The following is a 27,942-nucleotide window of genomic DNA, read 5'->3' as shown; positions in this document are numbered from 1 at the left end:
TAAGATCTCTCTTGGTAATCACACTTATCTGGATAGAATGTCTAGTAGTCACTATTTATTGCTTTTCTGTCCTAAACTATGATTATGACTTTTTTGTAGGGTAAATACTTTTTTTCTTTGGATTTTATTTTAATTTCAAATGACTTAAAAAAAATGTTTGCTTCTTGTACGAAGAGAGCAAATTGTAGAGATTTTCTTAGAGCATCTAATCCATGAACAATTTTTGTTAAGTTATTAATGTCTTCTTTGTGGTTTTTATGTAGGCATTCTACCACACCAATATTGGTATTACTAGGGACATCATCTTGATCCACATATATGGAAATGTCTCTAAGCAGGGAAAGAAGACTAATTTGTTGCTCATAAATTTTTAGAATGTGTTTAATATTTTCTCTGCTCCTTTTTTACAGGGTTATGATGCTCAGTCTGAGGCAGAAGACTACCTTAATCTAGGTCTGACAATTTTGATTGATGAGTCTTGGCCCTTTTCCATCATTAGTTGCTAAGAATTATCACTATTTTGAAGACAAACCCAAGAGATCTATTTTGGTAGCCACTGGAGATATTAGCAGCAACTTAAACCTCAAAAACTTGCCTCAAAAACTTGATTTTAATTTCACTGGGGCGAACTTGGATAGCCTGGCACAATCTTGGATGCTGTGAAATAGTTGCTTGTATCAAACTGAAGATAGAGTAGGTTCACCACAAAGTTGTACTTCCTTCCATTACCATCAACATGGAACCAAGAAAAAATCTTGTTCTTTAGGTTTTAACTGTAAGGTTTGCATTATCCTACATTAATTGATCCCAAAGATAGGTGTCATTCTCCTCTTGCATGCTTTATCCTAGCTCAAATAAACATATAATTTGGAATCCTCTCTATTCCCACATCCCTGACCTCAAACCCATTCTTTCAACTTGAGAAATACTGAATTGTGGAATCCTTTTCCTAGAAACCAGTAAATAAACATCAGCATTTATTAGCTACTATTTGCCAAGCACTGTATTAAGTGCTGGAGATTGTTTTACCTTGTTTACCTTTGTTTAAAAGGTAAAATACAGACCTTTCTTTCAAGGCGCTCAGTTTAAAATAGGGGAAATAATACAAACAAGATATATAAAGGATAAATTGGAGATAGCTGACAGAAAGAAGGTACTAGCACTGAGAGATTGAGAAAGGTTTGCTTATTGACTACTTCCATCTCATTTTAAAATTAGGGCAATTATAGAGCTCATCTACAACTTCCTCCTTGCTCATCTTTCCATGAGCCTTACTCTTAGAAACGAAGCACTTATTAAATAAACATCTATGTTGTGCCAGATGTTGTGCTAAGTCCTAGGGACATGAAACCAAAAATGAAACAATCCCTGCCGGCAAGGAGTTCATATCCTGATGGGACAAAGCACATGCTAGAGTGTAAGCATCTTGAGAAGATACCGTCTTATTTGTATTTGTGTGCCCAGTTCCTAGAACACAGCAGGGTACTTAACAAAAATGGTTACCATTTATATACTGCTTTTAAGGTTTGCAAAATGCTACAAATATTATCTCATTTTCACCTTAAAAGAACTCTGGGAAGTGTTATCTCCATTTTACAGATGAGGAAATGAACTCAGGTGAGAGGTTGTAACTTGCCCAGGGTCACATGGTGACCCTGTGGTCTGAGGTCATGTTTGAACTTAGGTCTTATTCTAGGTCCAGCACTTTATATCTGTGTCACCCCGTTACCTACAATAAATACTATCAACAGTGAATTAGAAATAGCACAAATGACAAAAGTTATTAAGTAGGCTTAAATGGTTTTTGATTGGTACCTTTGGAGGGAGAACACTAGTAGTTTTGCAGTTTTGTTTTGTTTTGGGGTGGATAGCTGAGTCTTAAAGGAAGATAGGGATTTTAAGAAGTGGGAATTGGGAGACAGAATTGCAAGTATTTAGGACAGGAAATACAAAGTAGAGATATGGGAGATGAAGTGGCTGTGAAGAAAAGCAACACATATTATGTGGGATGAAGGGAAGAGGAGGGAGAAAGTGACTTTAAACAAGGAGTCCAATATAGCCATTACTATAGTCCAGGCAAATTGTGTTGCATGCCTGAACTAGCAGTGGTGGCTCTGTAAGCAGAATGGAGGACTTGACAAATGAGATATGCGGTGTTATGGAGGTCCCTCTGAATCCTGAGTCCCCATGCATCCTCTGAACCCCGGCCCCCCCAATCCTTCCCTTCACCACTTGCTCTTCTCAAAGTCATTAAACCTCTGCCTCCTTCTTCTATCTTGGATGTCAGGTACTCCCATTTCAGAGGTTGACTGTAAAGGTTTGAGAAGTATGACCCAGTAGGTGCTAAATCCCCTTCTAAATAATCTTATGAGACCTATCCTCCAATATCCTGCCCAGTCTCTAATCCCATACTGTCCCCCTTCGTGTTCATTACCCAATCAACGCCCAAACCTCAATCTGGTCATCTCCTGTCTTGTGCCTATATATCCCCTCTCCCAAGTGATGTCCCTTTTCAATATTCATTTAAGAAGGAACTTAATTATAGCTTCTAATGGCTAAACTTTTGGATCAAAGGTACTATCAATTAAAAACAAATTCCAAAGGAATTATTAAAGCAATCTTGTAGAGAATTTAAGGTCATAATTCATATTGCAAAAGAAAAATCCTATCTGCCATTAACTTCTCATTTACTGATTAAGTTGTCAGGATTTTCCAATTTTTCTAGTCTGAATGAAGCTGACAGCACTATAGTTTTATTAGAGTATCCTAAACACAGTGAAATGTTTTAAAGATAATGTAGAAACAGTAGCCGTGATACATCTGAACCTATATAGTAACATGTCTGGATCTCAGAGACAATCTAGTAAAATCTGCACCTGAACAAGAATCTCCATCAAGTAGATATTTAGCTTTTGCTTTAACTCTATGTAGTCAAGAGTTCACTACCTCTGAACTCCCTATTTTAGATAGCTCCAATTAGGAATTTCCTTCAGCTCTAAGAATTTATGCATCTAATAGGTCTCCAACTTCTTGCCATGCATTTGCTATTTCATGACAATACTTGCTAAGTTCCCAATTATTTTTTCTTTCTTTGCCAAGATGAATCAGTATTTTCAATTCTGATACAATCTTTCCAAAAGTTTTGGCTCTAAATAACTCTGTGATCCATCTTTAGCAAACACAAACTATGTGTTTTCAATTTAATTCAATAAAGATTTAAGGGCCTACTATATAAGACAGCCGAAAGTCTTGTGCAATTTTAAGCTATTAAAAGTTATTGAAGCTTTGGGACACTCCATATTTAAAACAGTCCCAAGCACTGAAGAGAAATAAATTGGCAATAAATATCTCCTTAGGATGCTGGCAATATTTACAGTGCTAAGTATAATTACAAAATAATCTTAGGTAGGAATGAACACTTAAACAACAAAAAAGGTTCAGTACTTTCAGGGAAGGAGGGAGGATTTAGGGGGAAAGAAAATTGCTTTTGCTTGGATTATGCTTAATGAGTGGCAGTGACCTTCAAGCATATAATCTAGTAGAAAGATTCAAGACTATAGCTCAAGAAATTAAGAGTTGTATATACAGATTCACTGAAGCAGAAAAACTAAGTTTTTCTACTGACCTATCTTGTTATTGATAGTCCCAAGCTAATGGAAAGCAAACTACCTACACTAAAATATGTTTATAAACTTTTCTTGGAAAAAAAATTCAGCATCCTGGAGATTTCTATGAAAATCTAACTCATTCTCATCCAAACCATTCTTCCTTCATACTACTGCCAGATTTACAAAAATATGGTTATATTACATGACCACGAGCATCACACTATTGTTATAGCTCAGTCGGATCTATCCTTGGCCTATACCTCCACCATCTAGTCTCAACAACTATCTTCATCTCAAAAGCTAAGGAATAGATGTTCATTTATCTTTTTTTTGAAATCTCACTATTTGCATCTACATCTTTTAGGTTAATGTAACCATGAGAAGATGTTTTGAACATTCCTGTATAGATCAGCTACTTTCATTTATCCCCAGTTTATTAAATCTATTAGAAACATTGTTCTTGGAGTCACTTGCTTACCTACAAGCTCTCTGGTGCTAAATTTGCCAAGACTACTTATTTTCTTATTTGTAATTACAAAGTTAGACAGCACAAAAGCAAAAACAGTACCCAGAGTAACCATGGTTTATAAAGTACTCCTCAACTTGTGCTAGAAATACAGTTGAACTGCAAGACTCTGGCAGTAGTTACAAAGCTCAACGCCAGTAGGTTTCCAGTTCTGGAGTCTGGCTGCTTAAACTGTCATGCTTTAAGTTTGGTAGAGCTGAAACATCATCTGGAATCAATCCTCTCACAGTAGACTTCTACATTTGCTCTGCCAGCGGTGCTTGGTCATTCAAAAATGGTCCTCTTCTCATGCAACAGCAAATAAATTCCATTGTATTTAGATCATCTTACTTGGAAAACCAGTTATCTAATGACTTAGTCCAAGAACCCATCCTCTTTCAGTGACACCTGAGGCAGTAGTGTGGTTTGCATTTTTACTAATTGCTATCATTTTTCATATCGCCTTCCTGAATTTATTTTCTTTCATATTCTTCATCTTTCAGGCCTGCTGGTGGCAATCACATGTAACGTGCTGAACTTGGGATCACGTTCCAGGAGTTAATTATTATTCTATTTGATTTTAAATATGCCATGTAACTTCTCTGGGTCATAAGTTCCTTCATTTGTAAAGATAAGACTGGCCTAAAAGATTTTTTAATTCTCCATCCAGCTTTAAAATGGAATCTAGGTTTATACTTCTTTATTCATTTGCATATTGAAATATTTGCTCCAAACTTTTGCCCCAACCAAAGATCTCTCCCCATTTATACTATAACAAATTGTGGAACATAATCACACGAATTAGGCTAATTGTTATAGCCACTAATGCTTTTTGTGGCTGCTTCTGTTAAGATGCAATGGCAGTTGAGGTAGGATTAGGGTGATATATGACAGTGGTAGATTACACATTTATCCAAATGAGACTTCTTTTTGCCAATAGGATCCAAAACTTAAGTGGTAGATGGTCTAACCTGGTCCCTCATTTTGCAGCTGACAAAATTAAGGCCTAGAAAAAGTTACTTGCTAAAGGACACAGAAATGGAATGTGAATGCAATTCTTCGAATTTCAAAAGTGCTCCATCTTTGGAACTTTGGGGGAAATGTCCTTAGAATTAGCATAACAGTCTTAAATATTCTTATAAGAAACTTATTCTATTTTCAGATTTATAAACTGAATTACAGATTCATAAACTGAGGGGTCAAACTCAGAGCTAACATTTATGGTAAAAAAAAAAAACAAGAGTAAAGAAAATAGCTTGAGGCAGCTAGGTGGTGCAATCCATAGAACTCTAGGCCTGGAGTCACAAAGATCTGAATTCAAATCCAGTCTCAGACATTTATTAGCTTTGTGACCCTGGCCAAATCAGTTAATCTGTCCGCCTCAGTTTCCTCAACTACAAAAGAGATCATAATAGCACTTACCTTCCAAAGGTTTTTGTGAGGATCAAATGAGACAAGATTTGCATAGTGCCCACCCAGTACATAGTAAACATTAGAAATTTTATTTCCATGAGCTGTAGGGGTAAACGAACTTAAAAAAAAAAAACCCAGCTGTTTTATCTAAAAATGAAACTGCTAATTTGAATATAAGAACCAGTTTAAATGTCCAGGTTTATGGATATGCTTCTCTAATAAGCTTCGGTTCCTTAGTCTTCCTTAAGAGGTTCATTTTTCTCCAACAACCTTGTTATGAAATTATTGGTCCCAGAATCTTCAGGGATTTGAGACTGTCTAACAGGGGTGATAATCTTGGTATACATTTTCTTGGTGCTGCCTTAATTGATGTCATCCATAAGAAGAATCACTTCTGCTGCTTCATCCATACTCAAAACCTCTCTCTCTTCACTTGGAAACTTTCTGTAATACCAAGCTCAGCCATACCCTCTAGTGGTACCTTCTTTCATGTTAAGCCTATGTTTTTCAGTTGTCACTGTAGGCTTTATTGAATTAAACCACCAGATCTGCACTGTCATAACCAGCATTGTCAACCACAATGGTTGTTAGCATTTCCAAAGCCTTAGCAAAAGACTCCATCACAACAGCTTCTTGCCTGGTGTTCTGTTGTCAAGTTGTGAAACAAGATGGATCATCAGTATCTCAGAACCACCACCGCCATAAACATTTCTGAAACCTTTCACAGTCTGAGCAAGAACAAGAATATCATGCAAGGATCTTTCTGCTTCATCTAAGATCTGATGCAAAGTACCATGTATAGTACAATGGTACAAGCCTTAACCAATGCTACTCCAGAAAAATGAGTTTGTCTTCTGCAATGTTTGCAACTTCCTAGCTTTACCAATTCTGGATAATCAAAAGTTGAGGAAATTTCATCACCTGTAACAAGGGCTTGGTGCCCTACACCAGCAAAGTCTACATGCTCAATTGCCATGATGCCAGCAGCACCAAATAACCATTTAGAAAAAATAATAAATCAGCTGCTTGCTAATAAAGCAATTTATTCCATCCTTTAAGAAGTGGTAAACTTTCTCCTTTTTTTCTTTTTCCAGCCTGTTCTATTTCTTCAACCTTTGGTGTAAAGTCAACTCTTAAGACCAAATATTCCTATTTTGTCTAGGTCCATCCCAATATTTGCAATTCTGCCATGGTTGATTTACTTGTTTTCTTATCCAAGAAAAAAACTCATCTAAGTAGGAATCTGCCAGGCTTCCTCCCAGATTCTTCATGATATTGATAGCTTCAAGATAGCTGGAGCCCTTTGGTGTAAGAATAGCTTCTACAACTAACTTAGCAAAGTAGACTTTGTGATGAGTACAAGCTTTGAAGACAATGTGGATCTAACAATGTTTATTAAATCTTCATGGATCTTTTTACAGCTTCATCATAATTATGACCAACTGTAGATGCCAACAAAGCCTCTCTTGCTGCCTTTGTAGCGTCTCTCTAACCAGCAATGATGGTTTGAGGGTGAATATATTTTTTGCAACCAAGGTCTCTGCTTCCCCTAGTAACTCAGCTGCTAACAGTTATAGAGATAGTATAATCACCAACTCCATTATCCTGAATTCCTTACATAAAAACTAAAACTTTGGCTGCTGGCTATCGACACAAATAAGATTTTAAAATTGTTGCACCATCATCGATTACCATAAAAGAAACATCTTTTACACTGCTTAAAAGAATTTTTGTATATCCCTTGGGTTCTAAAGAGCTCTTCACTAAGTCTCTGATGGTGATGTCACCAATAAAGACAAATGGGCTGTTTCAGCCCTTTCTTCATTAGCACAAGTCTTGAAGATGTTAACAGGCGAAAGCAAAAGGGATGCCATGATTCCAAAGCTGCTGGCAACCACACCACAAGCCTACTTACAGTCAGTACATGTCAGATCTCTGGGACGGGAAGATGAGGTGGACAAGATGTACTGAAAGCCGCCAGAAAGGGAACTCTTTTGTATTAACCCTTGACCAGAAATTAATATCAGAATACCAATCTGAATCAAGAAGAGAATCAAGATTAGATGCATTAGATTAATCTAAGTAACACTCAATACTCCAGGGAAGCCATTTAACTCTCTTGGGCCTCACCTTCCTCATTAGTAACGTAAAAGGTGATGGCAGGTAGGTGGGAATACTGGTCAGGACTGAGTCAGAAGACCTGGGTTCAAATTTGGCTTTAGGCACTTCTTCTATGTGTCCTTAGGCAAATCACAACCCCAGCTCAGCCCTTGCCATTCTTTCAAAATAGAAGATAAGGATTTAAAACAAATATATTTGGGGGGAGGGGGGATTGACCAAAACATCCTCCAAGGTCCCTCCAAATCTAGATTTGATTGTTTCAAGGTTTAAGATAGGACTCCAAAAGAAAAAAAGAGGTGACGTTTAAAATAGTGACTCACAATCCTGGTTTTGGTATCCCTGTGTAATGTGGTATCAGTTGTGGCACAAAATTCTCAAAACAAAACTAAATAATAATGCATTTTTTGAAAGGGGAAGGGAAGAAAATAAGCCAGACCAATGCAAACTCTTACCAACATGTTATGGTGCCACTAACAATGGTTAATGGGTAATTTTGGCAACTGCTGCAAAGCTTGCCAGTGGACTTTTGTTACTGAGCCCTACTTGTCAAGTGGTTAAATGAATAAATTCATCTAGCTCTTATCTTCCCTTTTCGTTGTGATAATGAAAAAAAAAATCCACATATGGTCTTATTTTCCTCATCTTAATTTGAATAAAAGTACATTTCTCAATGCTTTGTCACATCCCTTCCTTTTTGTTTAGCCTTTTTTTCCATTCTAGTTCACTAAATAGTGAACTTTTGCTATAGATGTCTCATCGTTGGCTAACATTTTTTAATTTTTTTTACTAGTTTCATCCTTAATAATTCATAGAAAAAAGAGGAGTGGGAAGAAATAAACTGAGTAAAAGTATAAAAGTCTGTGCAATACTAATTTGGATGTCACTAAAGAAATCCTATAGTAAAAACATTTTGTTCATCTGGTTTGAAAGAGTAACACATTAAGCTTGTATAACTTATTTTTAATGTTTCAACTTCAAGTCTTTTCAGATATAATATATAATTTCTAGTTCCTTACAAATTTTAAACTCCAGAGTGCTGCTTGATGTAATCTCTGAAATTCTTTACATTAATCTAGCTGTAAAATGTATTGAGGGTATAAATCACTTCCTTAAACTATGCTTCAGGGGGCAGCTGGGTAGCTCAGTGGATTGAGAGCCAGTCCTAGAGAAGGGAGGTTCTAGGTTCAAATCTGGCCCCAGACACTTCCCAGCTGTGTGACCCTTGGTAAGTCACTTGACCCCCATTGCCTAGCCCTTACCACTCTTCTGCCTTGGAGCCAATACACAGTATTGACTCCAAGATGGAAGGTAAGGGTTAAAAAAAAAATATTAAAAACAAATAAATAAATAAACTATGCTTCAAAGTAGCCCTAGCAGGGACTCAGAATTGTGTTGCCAAACTGAAAGAGGTTATCAGGCTAGGAAAGCAGTCTACGAGAGTTAATGACAGAAACACACTAGGACAAAAGAAATAAAATTAAAGAGGGAAATAATTGGTGAAAATGCTCTTCTCCTTCCCTTCTCTTTAAATAGAATCAATCTACTTAAACTCTTCAAAATATTCTTTAAGCATAAGTAAAAATGGACATATTTATGTTTATAAAATTACTGATTGTCAAACTACATTTCATAAAAAAAAAAAAAAACTATTTGGGTTGAAGTGATACCAATGGAAAATATTCCTCATACTAAAATAAAGACTCCATACATACTAGCTAACTTCCTAAGGGAAAGGGCCTGAAAAAATTTTAAAATCAACAATCTTATTGCTGGCTTAATAGAAAATTCATACTCAAATTTCAGAGTCCTGTTTAAAAGAGGTCCCTATGTTAGCTTTCCCATCTCCCCAAACCAGGAGTGTTTCTTATAAAAGATTAATTTGATTAAACTAACAACACTGTTAGTTTAAGTTATAAGCTGGTCCAATCCTTCAGGAAAATAATTTGAAATTATGAGGGAGGGGTCATTAGTGATGCTATAGGATCCCACAGTGGGCATATTTTCAAAAGAACTCAAAGGCAAAAAGATTCCATATACATATATTCACTGCAGCACATTCACATACAGTACATTTTGTGTAGCATAAACCACAAATGATGTACCTTTGTCCATCAACTAGGTAAAGGATAAAAAAATTGGTAAAGAAGGAAATGCAATAATGTTTAGGAAATGATGACTATAAGGAAATTCAGAGAAACTTGGGAAGAGGCATACATCCGAAGCAGAATGAAACAAGTTGGACCAGGAGAACAATGGAGAAAAAAATGACAGTATTATAATACAGTTTAAAAAACCATTTTAGTATTTCCATTCTCAACTTCAGCATGTTACCCTATAAGACAATCATCTTGCCCCTAATGGATCCAATAAAAACAACGTGCCAGCCAAAAAAAACAAACCCAAAACCCTAAAAGGAAACTAAATTTTGAATAATTATAATAACCAATCTTGTTCCTTGAGAACAAACGATAAAACAGAGTTCTCTGCTTTCAGGACTAGTAGTATTAGATGTGGGGAATGAAGTCAAAACATAATTGCTATACCAAATGGTTTTTGATTAACTGTATTTCTTTGGTACCAAAGACAGTGAAGGAGAGCCAAAATGAAATTGCAAAGGCACTCATTCAAAATGGATGGGCATCAATCTATTACAAAACTTCTAGTTCAAATTTTATTACATTCACTGCAGCTAAGAATTGTTAATGTGAGCTTTCAAGAGGGCAAGGTTACTTGATATTAGACTGAAAGACTATCACTGATTCAAACGGGGCACTTTCTTAATTTCAAGGTAATACCTTTTCAGTGATGATTCATGTGATGACTGGTTGTTTCTTTGTGCCAAAACATGAGGATTAGATGACCTTTACAATAATTTAAACTCTGAAATTCTAAGATCTTATAATTGAACCTGTCAATCCATTTTCTTTACAACTTGGATACAGATTAAGTGCATTTCATCACTTGTTCTCCAGGACCATGCCTGATCATCACTAAAAATTTCCTTCCTTTTGTGTTCTTTGTTTAAATTATTGTAGTAAGTTCATACAAGTCTTCTCAAGTTTCTAAACTAATTTTTTGTTCTTTCTAATAGCATAATACCATTCTAATACCAAAATCTGTCTAGTTGTTCCTTCATTCAATGGATACCCACTTTATTTCTGGTGTTTTGCTACCATGATTTTTGTACTTTCCAGATCAATTCTCCAGCATTCAACTTAGTTTAAAAAATTATTGCTTGTGTATAAGGCTAGACTTTAATCTAAAGGAGATTGCTTCTTGAAGTTGGAGGGAAGGACCTGACATATACAGCTTGATTATATAGAATATAAAGTTGGGGGCAGCATAGTGGATAGAGCACCAGGTCTGGAGCTGGAAGGGCCTGGTAGCAAATCTGGCTTCAGACACTTCCAATGTGACCATAGGCAAGTCACTTAACTCAAAATTTCCTGCCCTTGCCACTTATCTTAAAATTGATATTAAGGCAAGGTAAGGGTTTCAAAAAAATCATAAAATAAAAAGTAAATATGAGTAATGGTGAGAAGCAAAAGGAAAATGAGCTGGGTTATCAGAAATAGCTTCCTGAAGGGAATTCATTCTTTTTTTTTTTTAAACCCTTACCTTCTGTCTTGGAGTCAATACTGTGTATTGGCTTCAAGGTAGAAGAGTGGTAAGGGCTAGGCAATTGAGGTGAAGTGACTTGCCCAGGGTCACACAGCTGGGAAGTGTCTGAGGTGTCTGAGGTCAGATTTGAACCTAGGACCTCCCATCTCTAGGTCTCACTCTCAATCCACTGAGCTAACCAGCTGCCCCCGGGGAATTCATTCTAAGAAGGAAAAGCACCCTTAAGAGAAAAGCAGAAAATTTAAATTTGGGGAAACAACTAGTTTAATTGGAATTTAAGAGTAAATGTAGGGGCAGTTTCAAATCTGGTCTCAGACATTTTCTAGCTCTATGACCCTGGGCAAGGCATTTAATCCTAAATGCTTAGTCCTTATCACTCTTCTGCCTTAAATTGATACTTAGTATCATTCTAAAAGAAGGTAAGGGTTTAAATGAGGATAGTATGAAATGGTGGGGGAGGTGGTTAGTTAGAATTAAGTAACAAGGATCCAATGAATTCATTTGAATAGATATATAACACATACAGACCTCTTCAATTCACTTTAACTCAATAATATGAAATACAATCTTGGTTCAATAGAGAATGTTGGCCGAGTTTGGCTCAAATCCTGTCTTGCCATAAAAACCTGTATGAACTCGAGCAAGTCACTTAACCTCAGTTTCTTCATCTGTACAAACAAGAGGGTTGGATCAGCAGTTCCCTGTAGTTCCTCACAAATCTCTTATCTATGATTCTATATGTCCAAGCAAAAAGCACTATGCTTATGTACTGGGAGTATGAAAGCAAAAATAGAATATCATAGATTATGTAGTCCAATGTTGCCTTTTACATGAGGGCAGAGGGCCCCCCACCCCAATTTAAGAGACTCAATTAAGGTAATACTGATTAGACTTATAATTTGATCTTATTTCTATGAGTATAGTTTCTACTATACCATATTATCACAGCTTAAATTCCATGGGGTAGAGGAGACAACAGGAACACAGATAAATACAAAGTATGGACAAAATTATTTCAAGAGGGAGAAAATGCTCATCATGGTTGAGGTCTAAAAGAACCACTTTAGAAAGTAAAATTGTTACATATTAGCAATGCTTAGCCAAACCAGCAAGAAACCTATTCTGGGAAGTATCCATGATGAAACCAATGAGGGTATATCCTCTACCAATTTCAATCCCTCTATAGCTTCCCATCAGATCCTTGTTTGCACTTGTTTCCACAAATTCTTTCATATCCCATTCAGGATCTTGACTGTAGAGTGTCTGAATCTTATGTAATTTACACTACTTAGTATATTTAATAATGTTCTTCAAATAATAAACAAATGTTTCATGTTTCTAGTGTGATGCAATGCATAAGTTCCTGGGACTGAACAAAAGACAAAACTGAAAAACTCCTTTCCCTCAAATGTCATTCATCGCTTATAAGCATAAACATCCTCACTCACAAAAGCAGATACAAAGCAAATATAAATTAATGGAAGGCAGAAATAGTAATTGGAGGATATGGTTACAAAAAAGTTTTATGTAGTAGAACTGAGCCATTGAAGGATGCCAGAGATTCTATGAACTGAGTGAATTATAGACATGAAGGAAAACCTGGAATCCTTTGTGGTTTTAATAGTACTGCCTTTTGATGCAGAGGATGTGGATTTAAATCCCAACTCTGTTATTTATTACCTGTATTGCTCTGGGCAAGTATTTTCCCCAACCTAAGCCTCAGTTTTCTATTCAGAATGAAGGACTTGGAACAGTTGATCTCGGCCAATCAATTAAGAACTTTAAATCAGTGGCATCAAACTCAAATAGAAACATGCCTTTGGACCATATATTAACTAAAAAAGCCACAAATTAATATTATCTAGCCTTTACTACATTTTCATTTATTTTGCTAAACATTTCCTAATTGCATTTTAATCTGGTTTGGGGTACATTGGGGAGTTTTGTGGGCTGTAAGCCTAACACCTCTGCTTTAAATCATATCTCCTGGGATTCTATGGTAACCTGTTAAGAGTATGCGTATGCCCACCATAATCTGGGCTATTTGTTATTTTAAATATTCAGAAATCATGGTATTTCCAAAATTTGTGGTCATAAAGAGAAATAATCAGTAAAATACTAACATAAAAAAGACAATATAGGGCAGTTAGGAAGCTCAATGAATAAAGAGCCAGACCTGGAGATGGATGGTCCTGGGTTAAAATCCGGCCCCAGACACTTCCTAGCTGTGTGACTCATGGCATGTCATTTAACCTAATTGCATAGTTCTTAAAGCTGTTTGCATTAGAACCAATACCTAATGCTGATTCTAAGACAGAAAGTAAGGGTTTAAAAAAATTTCTATAGGATGAGCTGTATATCAGTGAGTCATCAATGAAAGTTCCAGTCAATTTTTCAAATACAATCCAGCTGGATAAGGGGCAGTGTGATATAGAGTAAAGAGGGCTAGATTTGGATCTCAGGAGCAATTAAGTTCAAATGTTTCCAGCCATAGCACTACTGGGCTTGTACCCCAAAGAGATAATAGGGAAAAAGACTTGTACAAAAACATTCATAGCTGCACTCTTTGTGGTGGCCAAAAATTGGAAAATGAGGGGATGCCCTTCAATTGGGGAATGGCTGAACAAATTGTGGTATATGTTGGTGATGGAATACTATTGTGCTCAAAGGAATAATAAAGTGGAGGAATTCCATTGAGACTGGAACAGCCTCCAGGAAGTGATGCAGAGTGAGAGGAGCAGAACCAGGAAACATCGAAGGTAATGGACTTCTCCATTAGGGCCAATGCAATGTCCCTGAACAATCTGCAGGGATTTAAAAAACACTATCCACAAGCAGAAGATAAACTGTGGGAGTAAAAACACCGATGAAAAGCAACTGCTTGACTACAGGGGTGGAGGGGATATGACTGAGGAGAGACTCTAAATGAACACTCCAATGCAAATACCAACAACATGGAAATGGGTTTGAATCAAGAACACATGTGATACCCAGTGGAATTGTGCGTGGGCTATGGGAGAGGTGGTGGGAGGGGGGGGAAGGAAGAAAAGAAAATGATCTTTGTTTCCAATGAATAATGTTTGGAAATGACCAAATAAAAATTAAAAAACAAAAACAAAAAAAGAATGTTTAGGAAACCTGATGGGAAAATCCAAATGGAATGCTCCTTGGAAGAAAAGGCACTATATAAATAGCAGGAATGTATTATTAGTACACGAATAATAAATGTTTTAGAAAATAAATCTGTGGTTTCAAAACCAAATAAGAAAAAAAAAGTTCATATGTTGTCTTTGACACTAGATGGTGGAGTATGTGCAAGTCATATAAAACCTCTTTTTGCATATCAAGTTTCCTCACTGGCACAATGAGAACAAAATTGGTTATGAGGATCAAAAGAAATATGTAAAGCATTTTGCAAATCTTAAAATACTATGTCAGCTAGTAATTTTCTCTTACTTTCTCAATTTTGTCACAAATCACCTACCCATATCACTTAAAGAAAAAAATCATGCTGACTAGTCTACCTGTAATAACTACTCAATAGCAGGGCAATCTGTAATTTCCACTCATTTTTCTAGCATGGATTACAATAAGAGGTTTGAAGTATGCCAGGACTTTATGTAATTAACCTAATGTTATCTTACTCTCTTCAAAGAGAATTTGGAGATTTTTAGAATCAATGAAGAATCTTTTGAGAGGCAGCTAGATGGTTCAGTGGATATAGTGCCTGCCAGGTCTAGAGTTGGGATTAGACAAATTCAGTTCTGGCCTCAGACACGTCCTAAGCTGTGTGACCCCAGACAAGTCACTCAACCACTCAACCACAACTGCCTACCATTTATTATACTTCTGCTTTAGAACTGATTCAAAGGATTCAAAGAAGTCGTCAGGGTTAAAAATAAAACAGAACTTTTAGTATGAACTTTCTGCTAAATACCTTGTGACACTGGTAAAGTATTTTTGGATTGAAAGTTTCCCTGTTTGATATAACCCACCTTGATGTACTCAGTGGGCCAATGAATAGTTTTCCTTGAAGCTGCCTGTCACGGAAATCTTATTTTAAAACATGTAATAGAAAACTTGTTTGAGAAGGAACTTCAAGACTCCATTCTTTAAAAACAAACAAAAAATACAATACTATTATATTCTTTGAGTTTTCAGACAGTCTTTTGACCTAAAGATTTAATCCACTGTAGATACCTCTTTTTATGTTTTTACTGAGGATGCCTTTGATGAAAGTAGGAATAATTCTCCAACAATTGCAGAGATGAGAAAGTAGCAACTACAAACCCATATGCCCAATATCTTACTGAATTACTTTTTATCCCCCTTTCCTTTTTTGGTTAATACAACATTTGTGATCTCTTTCATTCTTTTCAACATTTCCCCATCTAGATGTAGCTTAAGGAACATTCCTGAAAGTTCTTAAAACTTCTATCACCTCTGGGAGCCACCTTATTCACCTTCTTGATGTGATGGTTCCAATCTTGCTAATAAACAGATTACTTGTTTTGGGACCAAGAAATAAAAGCCAGACTTAAAAGACTATTTATAAATCTCACACCTGTTTAATGACAATTACTTCTTCCAGATAGTTGGATGGCATTGGGAAGTGACTAGTTATAGATGTAGAAGTCTACATGCAGTGAGACTGCCTGGTTTGAGCAAAGATCAAAGCAAACACTAAATTAGAGGGATGAGGGAATGGATCACATCCAAAACAGCTCTAATGTTTAAACAAGCTGGTGACTTCAAAGCCCAAATGAGAAATGTACAAATATTGGAACATGCAACTACATGAAGATAGATATGAAGGGGGGGGGGGGCTGGAGGAGGGTATTTGAGTGATGGGATAAGATTTTCCAAAAAATTTTATCTTAAGGGTTAGGGATGAGGGGAAGAATGAAGAGATCAAAAATGTTTTCAGAAATTACTTTTCTTCCAAGCTCTCATATGTTGTTGATTATCTAGTCTTGACCTTCCTTTTGTTTATTTACAAAATGGAAAAGAACAAGCCTGTTTTCTCAATTCCCACAAGATTTCTCAAATTAAATTTATTAGTCCAAGTACTCATTCTTTAGTCAAAGATGAAATTACTGCTTTCCAAAATAGGAAATCACTTTCTTAAAGTATAAATCCCAACTGCTTAGGATGCTAACATTTCATTATTGTGACTTTCATGGAGGATTTAAAAAATCTTATTTTTAAAATAACATTTTATATTGAAATTATCTTATTATAAGTGATTTCAAAAGTAACCCAAATTCCTATACAGAATATGTATTAAGTTCACCATCATGAAATACTTTAAGTTATGTTTGGGTTGGAAATAACACTTAACAGGTACATATCTATTTTATTTTTAGCAATTTGCTAAACTTATGATAGGAGTCTCATGCCATTCAATTTAACTCACTACAAATGAGTTTGATACATAGACCAAGTGAAGCCAAGGTTTAGTTTTATCTCCATATAGAACTTAAAATCTGTTCAAAGACTTATGTAAGAGACTGAGTGAATGTTAAAAGGCCAGAAAAATGCCATCTTTTTATTCCAAGAAAAAAGTACATCAAAATACGTATACCAATACTGTTATAAAAGTACTGCAAATGACTTTTACAATACAGTTAACCTAATACCAAAAACGAGGTCACATAAGCCAGAGTATGGTAAATAAATCTCTTTATGGGGAGTTAGGAGACTGGGGTTTCAATGTTGCCTCAGACATTTATTAGATATATGATCAAGGACACGTTTCCTTAAGCTTTTGATCACCTATTTTCCTCATGTGTAAAATGTGGATGATAAGAGCTACCAATTGTAGATAGAGGGAAGGACTCTGCAAATCAAAAGCACCATATAAATGTGAATTACTCTAACTATTGAGGAAAAGTAGAGATAAAATGTTTTTTTAAAAAATAATACTACTAAGGAAGGATACTACCATTAACCTCCATCCCTTACTTTTAGGTAGAAACAACTAGGAAAAGGTCTTCACATTATACATTTAATTGGATAGCTTATGTTTACGGCATTTGATATTGTAGCTAACACAAAACTTAGAGCAGTTCCCTAAATTTTAAGATAAAATTAAATGTACAATATTGCCTCCAAAGATGTTTGTGTGCACACATATTCATCCATGTGTGCACCATGGTTGGCAGGATAAGATGTTGGCTTCCAGAGCAGAATATGAAGTTTCTGACACAAAAAAATTATAACAAGTACCTGAATGTATTTTATGTACTGAATATATTTTAAAGTCAGTAATAGAACTAAATCTAATAAATAAAAGTAAATGATCAGTTTTATGATTTCATGAGGTATGAATAAAGTGACAAAACTCTGTTGCTTACACAGCAAACCCAAGAGAAATTTTACCCCCAAAGTTTTTTTTTCTTTAAATAATAGCAGCATCACTTTAAGTGTATCACCCCTCAAGGTAAATGCTTTGAAGGACAACACAAATTCCAATGTGTATGTTTTGGCAATTTCCCCAACATTTTCATTATCTCCTCAAATAAGACTCTTAAGCATCTTGTAATTTTAGACCACTTGACACCAGAGTAATAAAATCTGTGAGAAGTTTTTAGGCTTTATGTTTAAAGTATGTTAGGTCTGTAAATCTTATTTTAAAGCAAAACTTCTTACTATTTTGGGGACTGCAATTCTACTAGCCATTAGATAGATGAGCTTGTCTTTTGAGATCTTTTTGGACAACAATTGTATCAACTGTGATACAATTCAATGAATCTGTTTAAAAATCTCCTTCACAGATAAGTTCTAAGGCTTGCCTTAAGGGTTAACTTAAGGGTTGTCATAGGCACAAACACTTTATAAACCCTAGTTATATTTCTATAATGAATGTTGTAATATACTGACTCCCTACATATAAACTAATTTTCATATGCACAGAATAATTATAAAGCATAAGAATGTCCGTCCATCCCCCCCCCCCAGGGCATATCCCTGATGACAGTTTATTACGTTGGAGTTAAAATATATAATCTTATACAACTACATCTTTCGTGTACAGAGTCCATTATGTTGCTTTGTTTTTCCTTCTCTAGGAAGGTTAAGAATAATTCCTGTAAATGGCCTTGCCATTAAAGTGAAAAAAAAATAGTACTACTTTGTTTTGTTATTTTAATAAATATACTCAGAATTAAAAAAATTATTTCATGTAAATCAATGTAAAGGGAAAATATTCAAAGCTCTTAGCTTTATCACTATCAAGTTTCCTGGTAAGAAATTTGGAACACAGTGCATGACCTCCACTATATAAAGCACTACTAAGAATTCTAACCAGACTAAATTTTGTTCAACTATAAATTTGCAAAGGTTGGTTTAACTTGACAATAAATCATTTGGTGAGCAAGAAAAGACACCCAAAATTAAATATATCCAGCACAGTCTTGTACAAAGTAGCCATTTAATGTTTATTAAAGTTGTACCTACATATTAAAATAAAAACTGAACATGTTAAAAATTTTAAAACAATATTTACCTTGGCAGTTAAGGAGTTTAAAAGACATTTTAAAACAGCAAAATGGGAGGCAATGGTACAGTGGAAAGAATGCTGAATTTGGAATATGGGAATCTATATTTGAAATCCAGCTCTATCATTTAACTAGCTGTGACTCTGTACAACATCCCCTCTTTTAAGTCTCAATTTCCTCACCTGTGGAAAAGGGGATTTAGACTAAATGACTGATCTCCAAAATCCCTCCCAACTCTAAATCTCTGACTACTTCCATTAAAGATGAAATTGCCTTTCATCAGTGACCTATGAATTAAATCATTTTTAAAAATCATAGCAAAGCTAGATACTTTAAAAACAAAATCAGCAATGATTTTATCAAGAGGCCTGGTTCTAGTTCCAATTTGGCCACAAATTTACTATGTGATCTTGGGCAAGCCACTCTCGTCTTCAATTTCCTCATGTGTAAAAAGGAGTTGGAATAAATCAGAGGTGTCAAACCTGGTCCTCAAAACTCCTTAACCAGCAAAACTAGAATAAAATGTAATTAGGAAATGTTTAACAATAAAAATACAACACAGATGACATTAATTTGTGAGTTTTACAATTCAATTTCTATTTGAGTTTGACATCACTGGTCTAGATTTTTGTTAAGGTTCCTTCCAGCACTAACATTCTTCAGTTCTCTAATCTGCTTAATATTGTATTATTAAACAATGAAGGATACATCTTTTTAGAAATCTAAAATGACATAAAGTTCAAGCAGTTAATAGTACTACCTAATATGCGCAGGGGAAAAAAAATACAAATATAATGTTTAAAACCAGGAACATTTTCTCAGAATAAAAATCTAAACCACATCAAAAATATTGTGAGATATTAAGCTAAAATTACCACACTATTTATTAGGTGTAGTTTCTTACAAAAACAAAATTACTTAAAAGTGTTAAATATATTAAAAAGTGATACTCCAAAACCTTTAATTAACAAGGACAGAAGTGGCAGGCTACAAATATGACTTCTATTCATAAGAAAGACTGCTAATAGTAAGAGCCCAGGAGAATTACAGACAGATGAGTCTGGAGTTCAATTTCCATTGTTGGGCAGTCAATAGATTTTTACACTAAAAGATAGAAATATTAAACAAAAACAACTGGGGGAAATCCCCTAATTTTCCTGTTATTGCTAATTTTTGCAAAGTAAAGTCATGCCTGAAAAGTTTACTAGGTTTAAGGTTATTAAAAAAAGGTATATGAGTAAAAGAGAACCTATAAAATTTAATTATTTCAAAATAGCTTTGAAATGTTCTGTATTAGAAGCTAGAGACCATTGTATTATAACTAGAAAACTTAAAGGGAAAGAGAAAGGGAAAAGCAGGAAAAGGAATGTAGGATTCTTTCTCTGCCCTGAAAACATTAAAATAGTGGGGTCCCTCAGCAAATATTGATCTAGTTATTTTTAAGTACATGATCTAAAGTACTAAATGTACAGTGAGTTCTCAAATTTTCAAATAAACTCTTCTATCACAGCAGCAAATGAATGGAAAATACTACAGATTACATGAAAAGAGAAAAATTTAAGGAAAGATAATAGAAATAAGTGTTATAAAAATATTGGGTTCTCAGCAAACACCCAGAAAAGGACCCTAGAGGCCTTGTAGATTATAATGAGGGTTGACAAAAAGATTGAACATTTAAAAAAGGTTGAAAATACAGAAAAAAAACATCATCCTACCTTTGTAAAACTAGTGTATCCACATCAGGCCTACTGTGTGTGGTGCTCTCATTCCATTATGTATTTCTTGAGTTGTGGTAATTAGACAGGCCAAGGAAGATCCAAGGAAAGATAACTAAAATAAACAGAGGATTTGGGGTGGGGAGTGGAAAAGTGGTACTGTTGTATGGAGAGACTAAAAGGATAGGAGTTCTTCAATGTGCAAAATTAAAAGGCGGAGAAGAGATGAGATGGAAAGCTATAGAATCTTAAAATGACTGGATAAAGTCACAGCTTAGACTTGTACATCAATTCCAGGAATACTAGTACAAAAGGACACCTTTGAAAGGAGAGCGAAGTAACTTCAGGACAAAGTCAAGAAACTAATTTATAGTTAATTCAACAAACATAAAGTACTACAACTAAGCATTGAGAGGTACACAAAGATAAAGATAATTCCTACTAACTAGGACAGCTTATCATCTAATCATTGATAAATGAACAGGTCTAAAATAACAGTAATGCTAAATTTAAATGACTTAAAAAGTCTTTTGACATATTAATGAACACCAAGCTATAAATATCTTATAAGAAATTGGTATGTAGCTCATTTTAAAAGTCATCAATAGGGGAAAGATTTCTGCCTTTTCTTACAGTTAGCAATAGAATACTAGGCTAAGCAGGTCCATACTAGTCTGACCTAGTATGGCTATTCTTATGTCCCTAATTCCAATTAGGAAAAAAACCTGACAAATGGAGTGTGGTTGACTAGTTTCTCCCTTGGGTAAAAGGAAACATTTACCTAATCATAAGGCACTGGATTCATGTCATTTAGCTTTGAAGGTGATTTAATCTTCCAAATAAAATCCTCAACACAACTCAACAGTTTGTTCAAGCCATAAGAAAAAAAACTATTATGAATAGCAATACAAAGATACAATGTTGCATTAATAAAGGTTTTGTTTTAGGAAGGAGATAAGTAGTAAGGATTATTAGGAAGCAGCTCACATATTTTATAGCCACTTTTAATCCAGATTTGAGGTGAAGAAAAGTAGATAAAAACTATTGTACCTGCATTCTTTCCCTGAAATTTTCAGGGACAAAGATATCCATATTTGGTTTCTTACTCAAATTCACTTTTGTTACAGAACATAACATCACACTTCCCTGTTGTGTTAATTTTTAATTTGATGTTAACAGATTTTAAAGGGAAATACTTCATGCCACAAAAAATTATTTTAAAATATATTTTACAGGGTATGCTTTTTTATTTTAACATATTCTATATAGTTTATTTACTAAAAAGAACTAGTTTTTCATTTAGCTAAATATCCTGAAGAATTGTAATTTCCTAAATTTAGTTATAGTATGATTATAACCCTATTATTGAGCAAAATTTTCCTGATGATTTGGGGGAGTATGAATTTAAAAGCGACTCACATTCAATTTGAGACCACCCCCTTCACCCTAAAAGAATAGGAAAAAAAAGATAAAAGAGTAAAGTTGTACATTTGATGCTAGGGCACCAACACAAATATTAAAACCACTTTTGATGTTATAATGACAGCAAATGTAAAAAATTTCTGAAATTGATTAGGTTATTATATGAAGGTTGTATTTTTACACTTTTAGCACTTCAAATTAATTACACTTTAGAATTTACATTAACACAAGAATTTTCAAAAAGTCAAGTTTGATTCATAAGTCAAGGCACCCTAGAAACTAGGCTTTGCAACGGCAATTTGATACCATTTTAAATAAAAACTGAAAAATCTAATGAAAGCTAGTACTTTCAACTATTGCACAAAAGACTTCTGAAATGGACAGAGCTTTGGATCTTGGCACCAGATTTGACAAATTGCTTGATTTAAATCACACCACACAGGCCAAGGAGACAAATTATAGGAAGAAGCCATTGTCACCCTCCCCTCCCCCAATGAAGTTTCCAGTAACTGGTTTCAGTACAAAGAGAAAAAGCAAACCTAAGAAAATATATGATCTACAGCTACATAGATTTTTCATATGCTTTACAAACTCCAATTTGATTAGTAATTTCAAATAGGATTCGGGGGTCACCTCTGTATAAGTTTTGACATTATTTATTTATGTCTTACCTATATAAGCAATTTTCAAGTTAAAATTTCATAATTCCTAAACTAAAAGTTGTCACCAACCTTTAACTTTCATCTTACCACTACAAGTAAGTCAAATCCACTACACTAGAAATAGACGAACTGAGACAGATGAGATTGAATAGGAAAAGGGGGCACATACCAAAGAAAGGAAACAGATGTGTAATCGAAAAGTGCAAGTGGGGATACTGCAAAGTCCATCAGAAAATATTTAGATCAGAATTTGCAAAACAAACAACAGATTATATTGCTAAAGATCATCAGACTCAATTATACTCACTTATAAAATGGAATGCTTAACAAAAAATTCAATTTTAACATTTTACTTTTTCATTTATTATAAAGAGATTATGCTAAAAGGAACTTAAAAAAAAGGTTATTTTGGTTGTAACTATTTTGGATTATCCACTGATGATCAAGCCTTCTATGATGTATCTTTATCATTTCAACAACAATCTTTATGAAGTTGTGGTGGAACAAAAAAACTAAAACTGAGGGAAGGACAGAATATAGCTAGTGTAAATTTAAAGCAACTTTCCCCATCATTGTAAGCAACATACAGAGCAATTTTTTTTTGCTGAAAAATGCCTGATATATCTTATGTAGGTATTTTTCATAAATTATAAATTGCAAATTTAGAAATTAAACACTGTTACATGGAAAAGTAAACTAGAAAATGTTTAAATTCCTATTCTATAATTTACCTGTGAGGTGGTATGTTTGAAGCAAGATTTGTCATTTGGTTGACCAGTATTTGGAAAGGTAACAAGTCACCAAGATAGCTAATGAACTTTTGGTACCCTTTGTTTAACAAAGAAATGAACTACATAGTCTGACCTTTTGCAAATTAATATTCCACAACATTTAGCTTTTTACAAAGGGTCAGTTCCAAAATCAATTACAAAGTCAATAAGAAGTGGTGTGACAAAGTTCAATTCACATTTCAATTAGTCTCCCAAGAACGAACTACTCACAAACACTTCTGGTTTGTTTAACCTAAACTTTGTACTTTACTGATGATTATGAAACTGATAATTTATTAAAAATTTATAAAGGTATACATTTTAACTGGATTGCTGACAATTAAGTAACTGATGATATGGTTTTCTAAGATGTAGGTGTGATGATGAAGATTGCTGGCTCTACATATGGACATGAAAACATGATCAGACCATTTGAAGCAAAATATAAACTTCATTTGCAAATATAGATTTGTTAATATCCTTCTACTTAATAAAACCACTTTTTTACAAAATAAGTTAAAATGTTTAACTACTTTTAACATATGTCCAAATGCTGTTTAAAAAAATTGTACTTACATTTCTGTTAAACTTTGTGAAAGAATGGTGCATATAAAACCTGTGCATGTAAACAATTGCAGTATTTATTGTAAGTTGAGAGCTGGAAGGTAGTATTTAGGAAAAGAACATTTTAAAGACAAATAATATAATTTAATTTTTTTCCTTAAAAGATACTCCAGTTAATATTCGAGTAGTGGCACCGTTTGTTTGAAGGAATATCTCGGTGCTTTTCTAGGGTCTCTCTCTGGTTTAGAAAGTAGGACCACCGCACCCCCCTCTCCCCCCGGCAAAATGGAAAGGGGTGGGAGAGCTGGGAAACCGCCTTAAAATTATGAAGGGGAGGGGGAGGGGAAGGTTAAGGTGGGAGGAAAAAAATGCGAAGCTGTTCAAGTTAAGCCAGCTCACCCAACCTCCAGCGAGGATTTCTGCCTACATGCGTGTGTTGTTTCCTTCAAAAACCAAAGCAGTTCAAATCTATCCCAAAAACATACAGCCTGAGCTCGGTGCGTTCCACAGCACATGGACTCTGAGCCACCCTCTTTCTCTAACCCCGCCACCTGGATGCTCAGGGGGACTCGGGAGAGAAGTCTTTCAAAGGTCCTTCCATCGGCCTCTCCACCAGCACCCCCCCCACAACCCCTCCCGTTCCGTGGTACAGCTTCTCCAGGATCAGGAGCCACCCGAGAAGCTGCCCCGCTCCCACCCCCACCCCCCTGCCACGCGGAGCATCCGAAGGGATTACACAACGTAGCGTTGAAACCCGGCCGGAATCCCAGTCCCTATTCGCAACCCCCCCCCCCCCACACACACACCCTAGGCCTCACCGGCTCTGACTGCCCCCCGCCCCAGCCTCCCCCACGGGAGCGGTCCAGACTGGGCCCCTCACGGCGTGGCCGACGGCTGCAGCGCCATGTTCGCCGCGTCCTGGCCCTGGTTGCCGGCTCCGGCCGGTGGATTTGACGAGGGAGGTCGGGGGGAGGGGGGGGAATAGAGGTTGGGGGAAGGGGATTAGGAGGTGAATGGTGGAAGATGAGGAGGGGGAGGAAAGAAATAGAAAGGATACACATTGAGACGCTGCCCCATATCTTGGATAAAGTTGGCCGCCTGCTGGCGGTACGAGAGCTCTTTATCCGCCTCCACCCCGCAGCGGCGGCTCGGCGTGTTCTCCAGCTGCTCCCGGCTGAAGAACCAGCGAGAAGAAGCCCCACGGCCCGACGCCATGACACTTCCTCCTCCTCCTCCGGCTCCCCCTAACCCGCCCCCCTCCCACCTCCCCTCCTCCCCGCCAAGGCCGCGCGGCCCCGCCCCGCTCCGCTCCGCTCGCCGTAGCCGCGCGCCGCCCCCTCCCCACTCCGGCCCACCTCACTACCTTGAGCGCGCTTGCGCGCACCCCCTCACACGCTGTGTTTATTTGGTCGGCCTTGTTCTTTGCACTCCCCCCGCCCCCCCAATCCTTCTGCGCCGGCTCAGCCGCGCAGGAGACCATAATGCCCCGCGCCGCGCATCATTCAGTCGCGCCCGGAGGAGGAGGGTCGACTTGAGGGGAAGGGCGGAGGCAGTGCACGCTGGGAGGTAGGGGGTGCGCGGAACCGTGTAATACGCGTCAGGGGAGTAAGACACGAGACTGAGTTCAAGAAGGAGGGGAGGCCATAGTTATCAAGGATGGCGGAGGAAGGAAGTAAGATGGAAGCAGTCCCAGGCTGGTGGGGAAAAAAAGGGCTGACCTCAGAATCGGTGATCTCGTCCTAGCTCTCCTCCTTAGCGTTAATTTGGGGAAGGATCCGGGCCTCCCTTCGTCATAGGTAAAAAAGGAGAAGGTTGGACTAGCTAGTCCGCAAGTGCCTTTTTCAGCTTTTGCCTTTTTTTTTTCTGTTTGAAAACTTAAACCATCCTCTAAATTAAAAATAGGTGTACATATACCCACAATAATGTTGGTGGCCATAGTTTAATCGCATCCCTTTATCGTTTGGTAAGCTTTTTGAGGCAGGAATCACGTTCCTTCTTTAATATGTATTTTAAATAACTACCAGCCTGCGGTGCTCAGGGACTTAGGCATCAAGTCTTTATTCTGCATCCACATGAGGTCTTAAAAGCATTTTCCCGGTGCTGGAGGATGCAAAGTAAGGTTTAGCAAAAAACAGAAATATTCTTAATGCATATTCCTAAAACACAACAATGCCTCTGCCATTCCTTTACATAAAGATCTAAAATGTCTGCCAATTGCCACTAGGATGGTAAAATCTTCACCCTGGCATTTTAAAGCCTTCTACTATATGACTCCCACCTACCTTTCACAGACTGTCCAGTCAAACAGGCAGGCCTGCTAGTTGTTCCTTGTGCACAACCTCTCACTTTGGTGCCTTGGCACAAATGGCATCCCGTATCTGGAATTTACTCCCTCCTCACCACTCTCAGCTTCCTCCATAGCACAGCTCACTTCCTACATGTGGCCTCTCCTGATCTCCCCAAGCTGTTAACTAGCTTGCCCTCTTGAAGTTACTTTGTATTACGCTGTATATAGTTTGAATTTACTTTTTGTGTACATGCTACATTTTTCCAGCAAAATGTAAGCTCCTTTAGGGAAAAACAAAACAACCAAATATTTTGTTTTTGTCTGTATCACCAGTGCTATTACAGTGCCTTACACTTGCAGTGGTGGAGTAGTAAGACCTTGTAGTCAGAGTACTTGGATTCAAATGCTTCCTCTTTTCACTATCTGTGTGAACTTTAGCAAGTCATTTAACCTGTCTGGGTCATATGTAAAACAGGGGAGTTGTAGTCTCTAGGATTTCTACAAGCTCTTATGGTCATGTAAAATATTTGTTGAATTCAATTGAATGGGAATTAAAGGATATATAATTATATGCACATAGTTACTACTCTTTCCATCAATGCAGATCACAACCTCTTCTCTAAATTGAGGTGATTCACCTTAATTCAAAGGTCATTAGTCTGGCTGGAATCTGAACAAGCATACTACACTGCCAGCAAGCAATGTCTTCAAAATATCCCTTCACAAGTAAAGATATATTTGACAGATAGTAAATAGAGAGGGAAGCAATAAACATTTGTTTTAAGCACCTACTATGTGCCAAGCATTGTGCTTAAGCACATTGCAAACAGCTCATTTGATCCATTATGCATATGTGCATTAATAATAGGTCACCCCAGTCAAAACTGAAGTGACTAAAAAATTCTGGGAATAAGAAGGCAGGAACTCATCTGCTGAAAAGTACAAATAAGGAAATCATGACAGTGTGTTCTCTTTAGTTGGCACTGGTCCCTCCTGAAGACAGTTAATTTAGCATTTAAGAACCTTTGAAAGAGATGACCTGGCTATTGTGTTTTTGATAGAGATCTGTGCTTGCTTTTGCATTCTTACTAGAGCAAGAAATGTCAACAAGGAAGCTTTGATTTTGTTGTGAGAATTTGTATAAGACTCAGAGAACTCTCTTACTAATAGGGGTCTTAAGAATTGCATTTTAGTATTACCCTGTGTGAGTGTGTGTTCTTTCCCTTGGTTCTTTGATATATTTGGTTTCTAGAAAGGCATATCCTGTTTGTGTGTCCCATTAGTCCATTTATTTATCTTTGATAATGGAGAGTGGAAAAATACCCAAGTATTAATTATGCCCCCCCCCTCTAAAATAATTAAGATCATTTCATAAAATACCAAAGTTTTCTTTTGGTTCAGCTAACACTGTATGTACCTCAGTAGAATAGTGAACTGCTGTGACTGATTTTGAAAAAGTCATCTTTCTCATGGTGATCCTATTCTAATTTAATTTGGCTAGTTCTTAGATTATAGGTAAGCAAACTGTCACTATACTTAAGCCTTTCCTGCTTCATAGAACCTGTTAGGATTTGTAGTTTGCTGGCATATGCGAGAAAATAGTTCTTAATACCATGCTTAAGCATCTCGGGAGGACCTTAGTCAAAATCTTTTCAAAATTGTATTATTTCTGTTTGCTGATTGTAATTTTGCTAAAAGTGGACCAGAACTGAGAAAATAATTGGATTGGGATGTTGCCTATTAAATTTTTAATTT

At 36.3% G+C, this 27,942-nt stretch overlaps 1 protein-coding gene and 1 pseudogene across 6 annotated transcripts in view; both read right to left on the bottom strand.

Moving 5' to 3' along the window:
- The window catches only part of CCNT2 (cyclin T2), a 46,295-nt gene extending 19,995 nt beyond the window's left edge, over nucleotides 1–26,300 (bottom strand). For 2 of the 6 annotated variants that reach the window (XM_007494080.3, XM_007494081.3), the window contains exons 1-3: nucleotides 24,958–25,153; nucleotides 23,913–23,994; nucleotides 21,902–21,928 (exon numbers count right to left, since the gene is read on the bottom strand). In XM_007494080.3, the coding sequence (XP_007494142.1) occupies nucleotides 21,902–21,928; nucleotides 23,913–23,994; nucleotides 24,958–25,115 (267 nt within the window). In that variant the 5' untranslated portion in view covers nucleotides 25,116–25,153. Of the gene's footprint in view, nucleotides 1–20,482; nucleotides 20,598–21,901; nucleotides 21,929–23,912; nucleotides 23,995–24,957; nucleotides 25,158–26,182 lie in introns of those variants that run through there. The other 4 variants (XM_001363590.4, XM_007494082.3, XM_007494085.3 and 1 more) reach the window with 4 other exon arrangements.
- Nucleotides 109–20,565, bottom strand: LOC130453684 (T-complex protein 1 subunit beta-like; annotated as a pseudogene).
- Nucleotides 26,301–27,942: the final 1,642 nt, after the last annotated feature.

The sequence above is a fragment of the Monodelphis domestica genome, chromosome 4 (assembly GCF_027887165.1).
Source record: "Monodelphis domestica isolate mMonDom1 chromosome 4, mMonDom1.pri, whole genome shotgun sequence".
NCBI lineage: Eukaryota > Metazoa > Chordata > Mammalia > Didelphimorphia > Didelphidae > Monodelphis > Monodelphis domestica.
The sequence above is the reverse complement of the archived record's forward strand: the minus strand, read 5'-3'. Positions and strand labels throughout refer to the sequence as shown.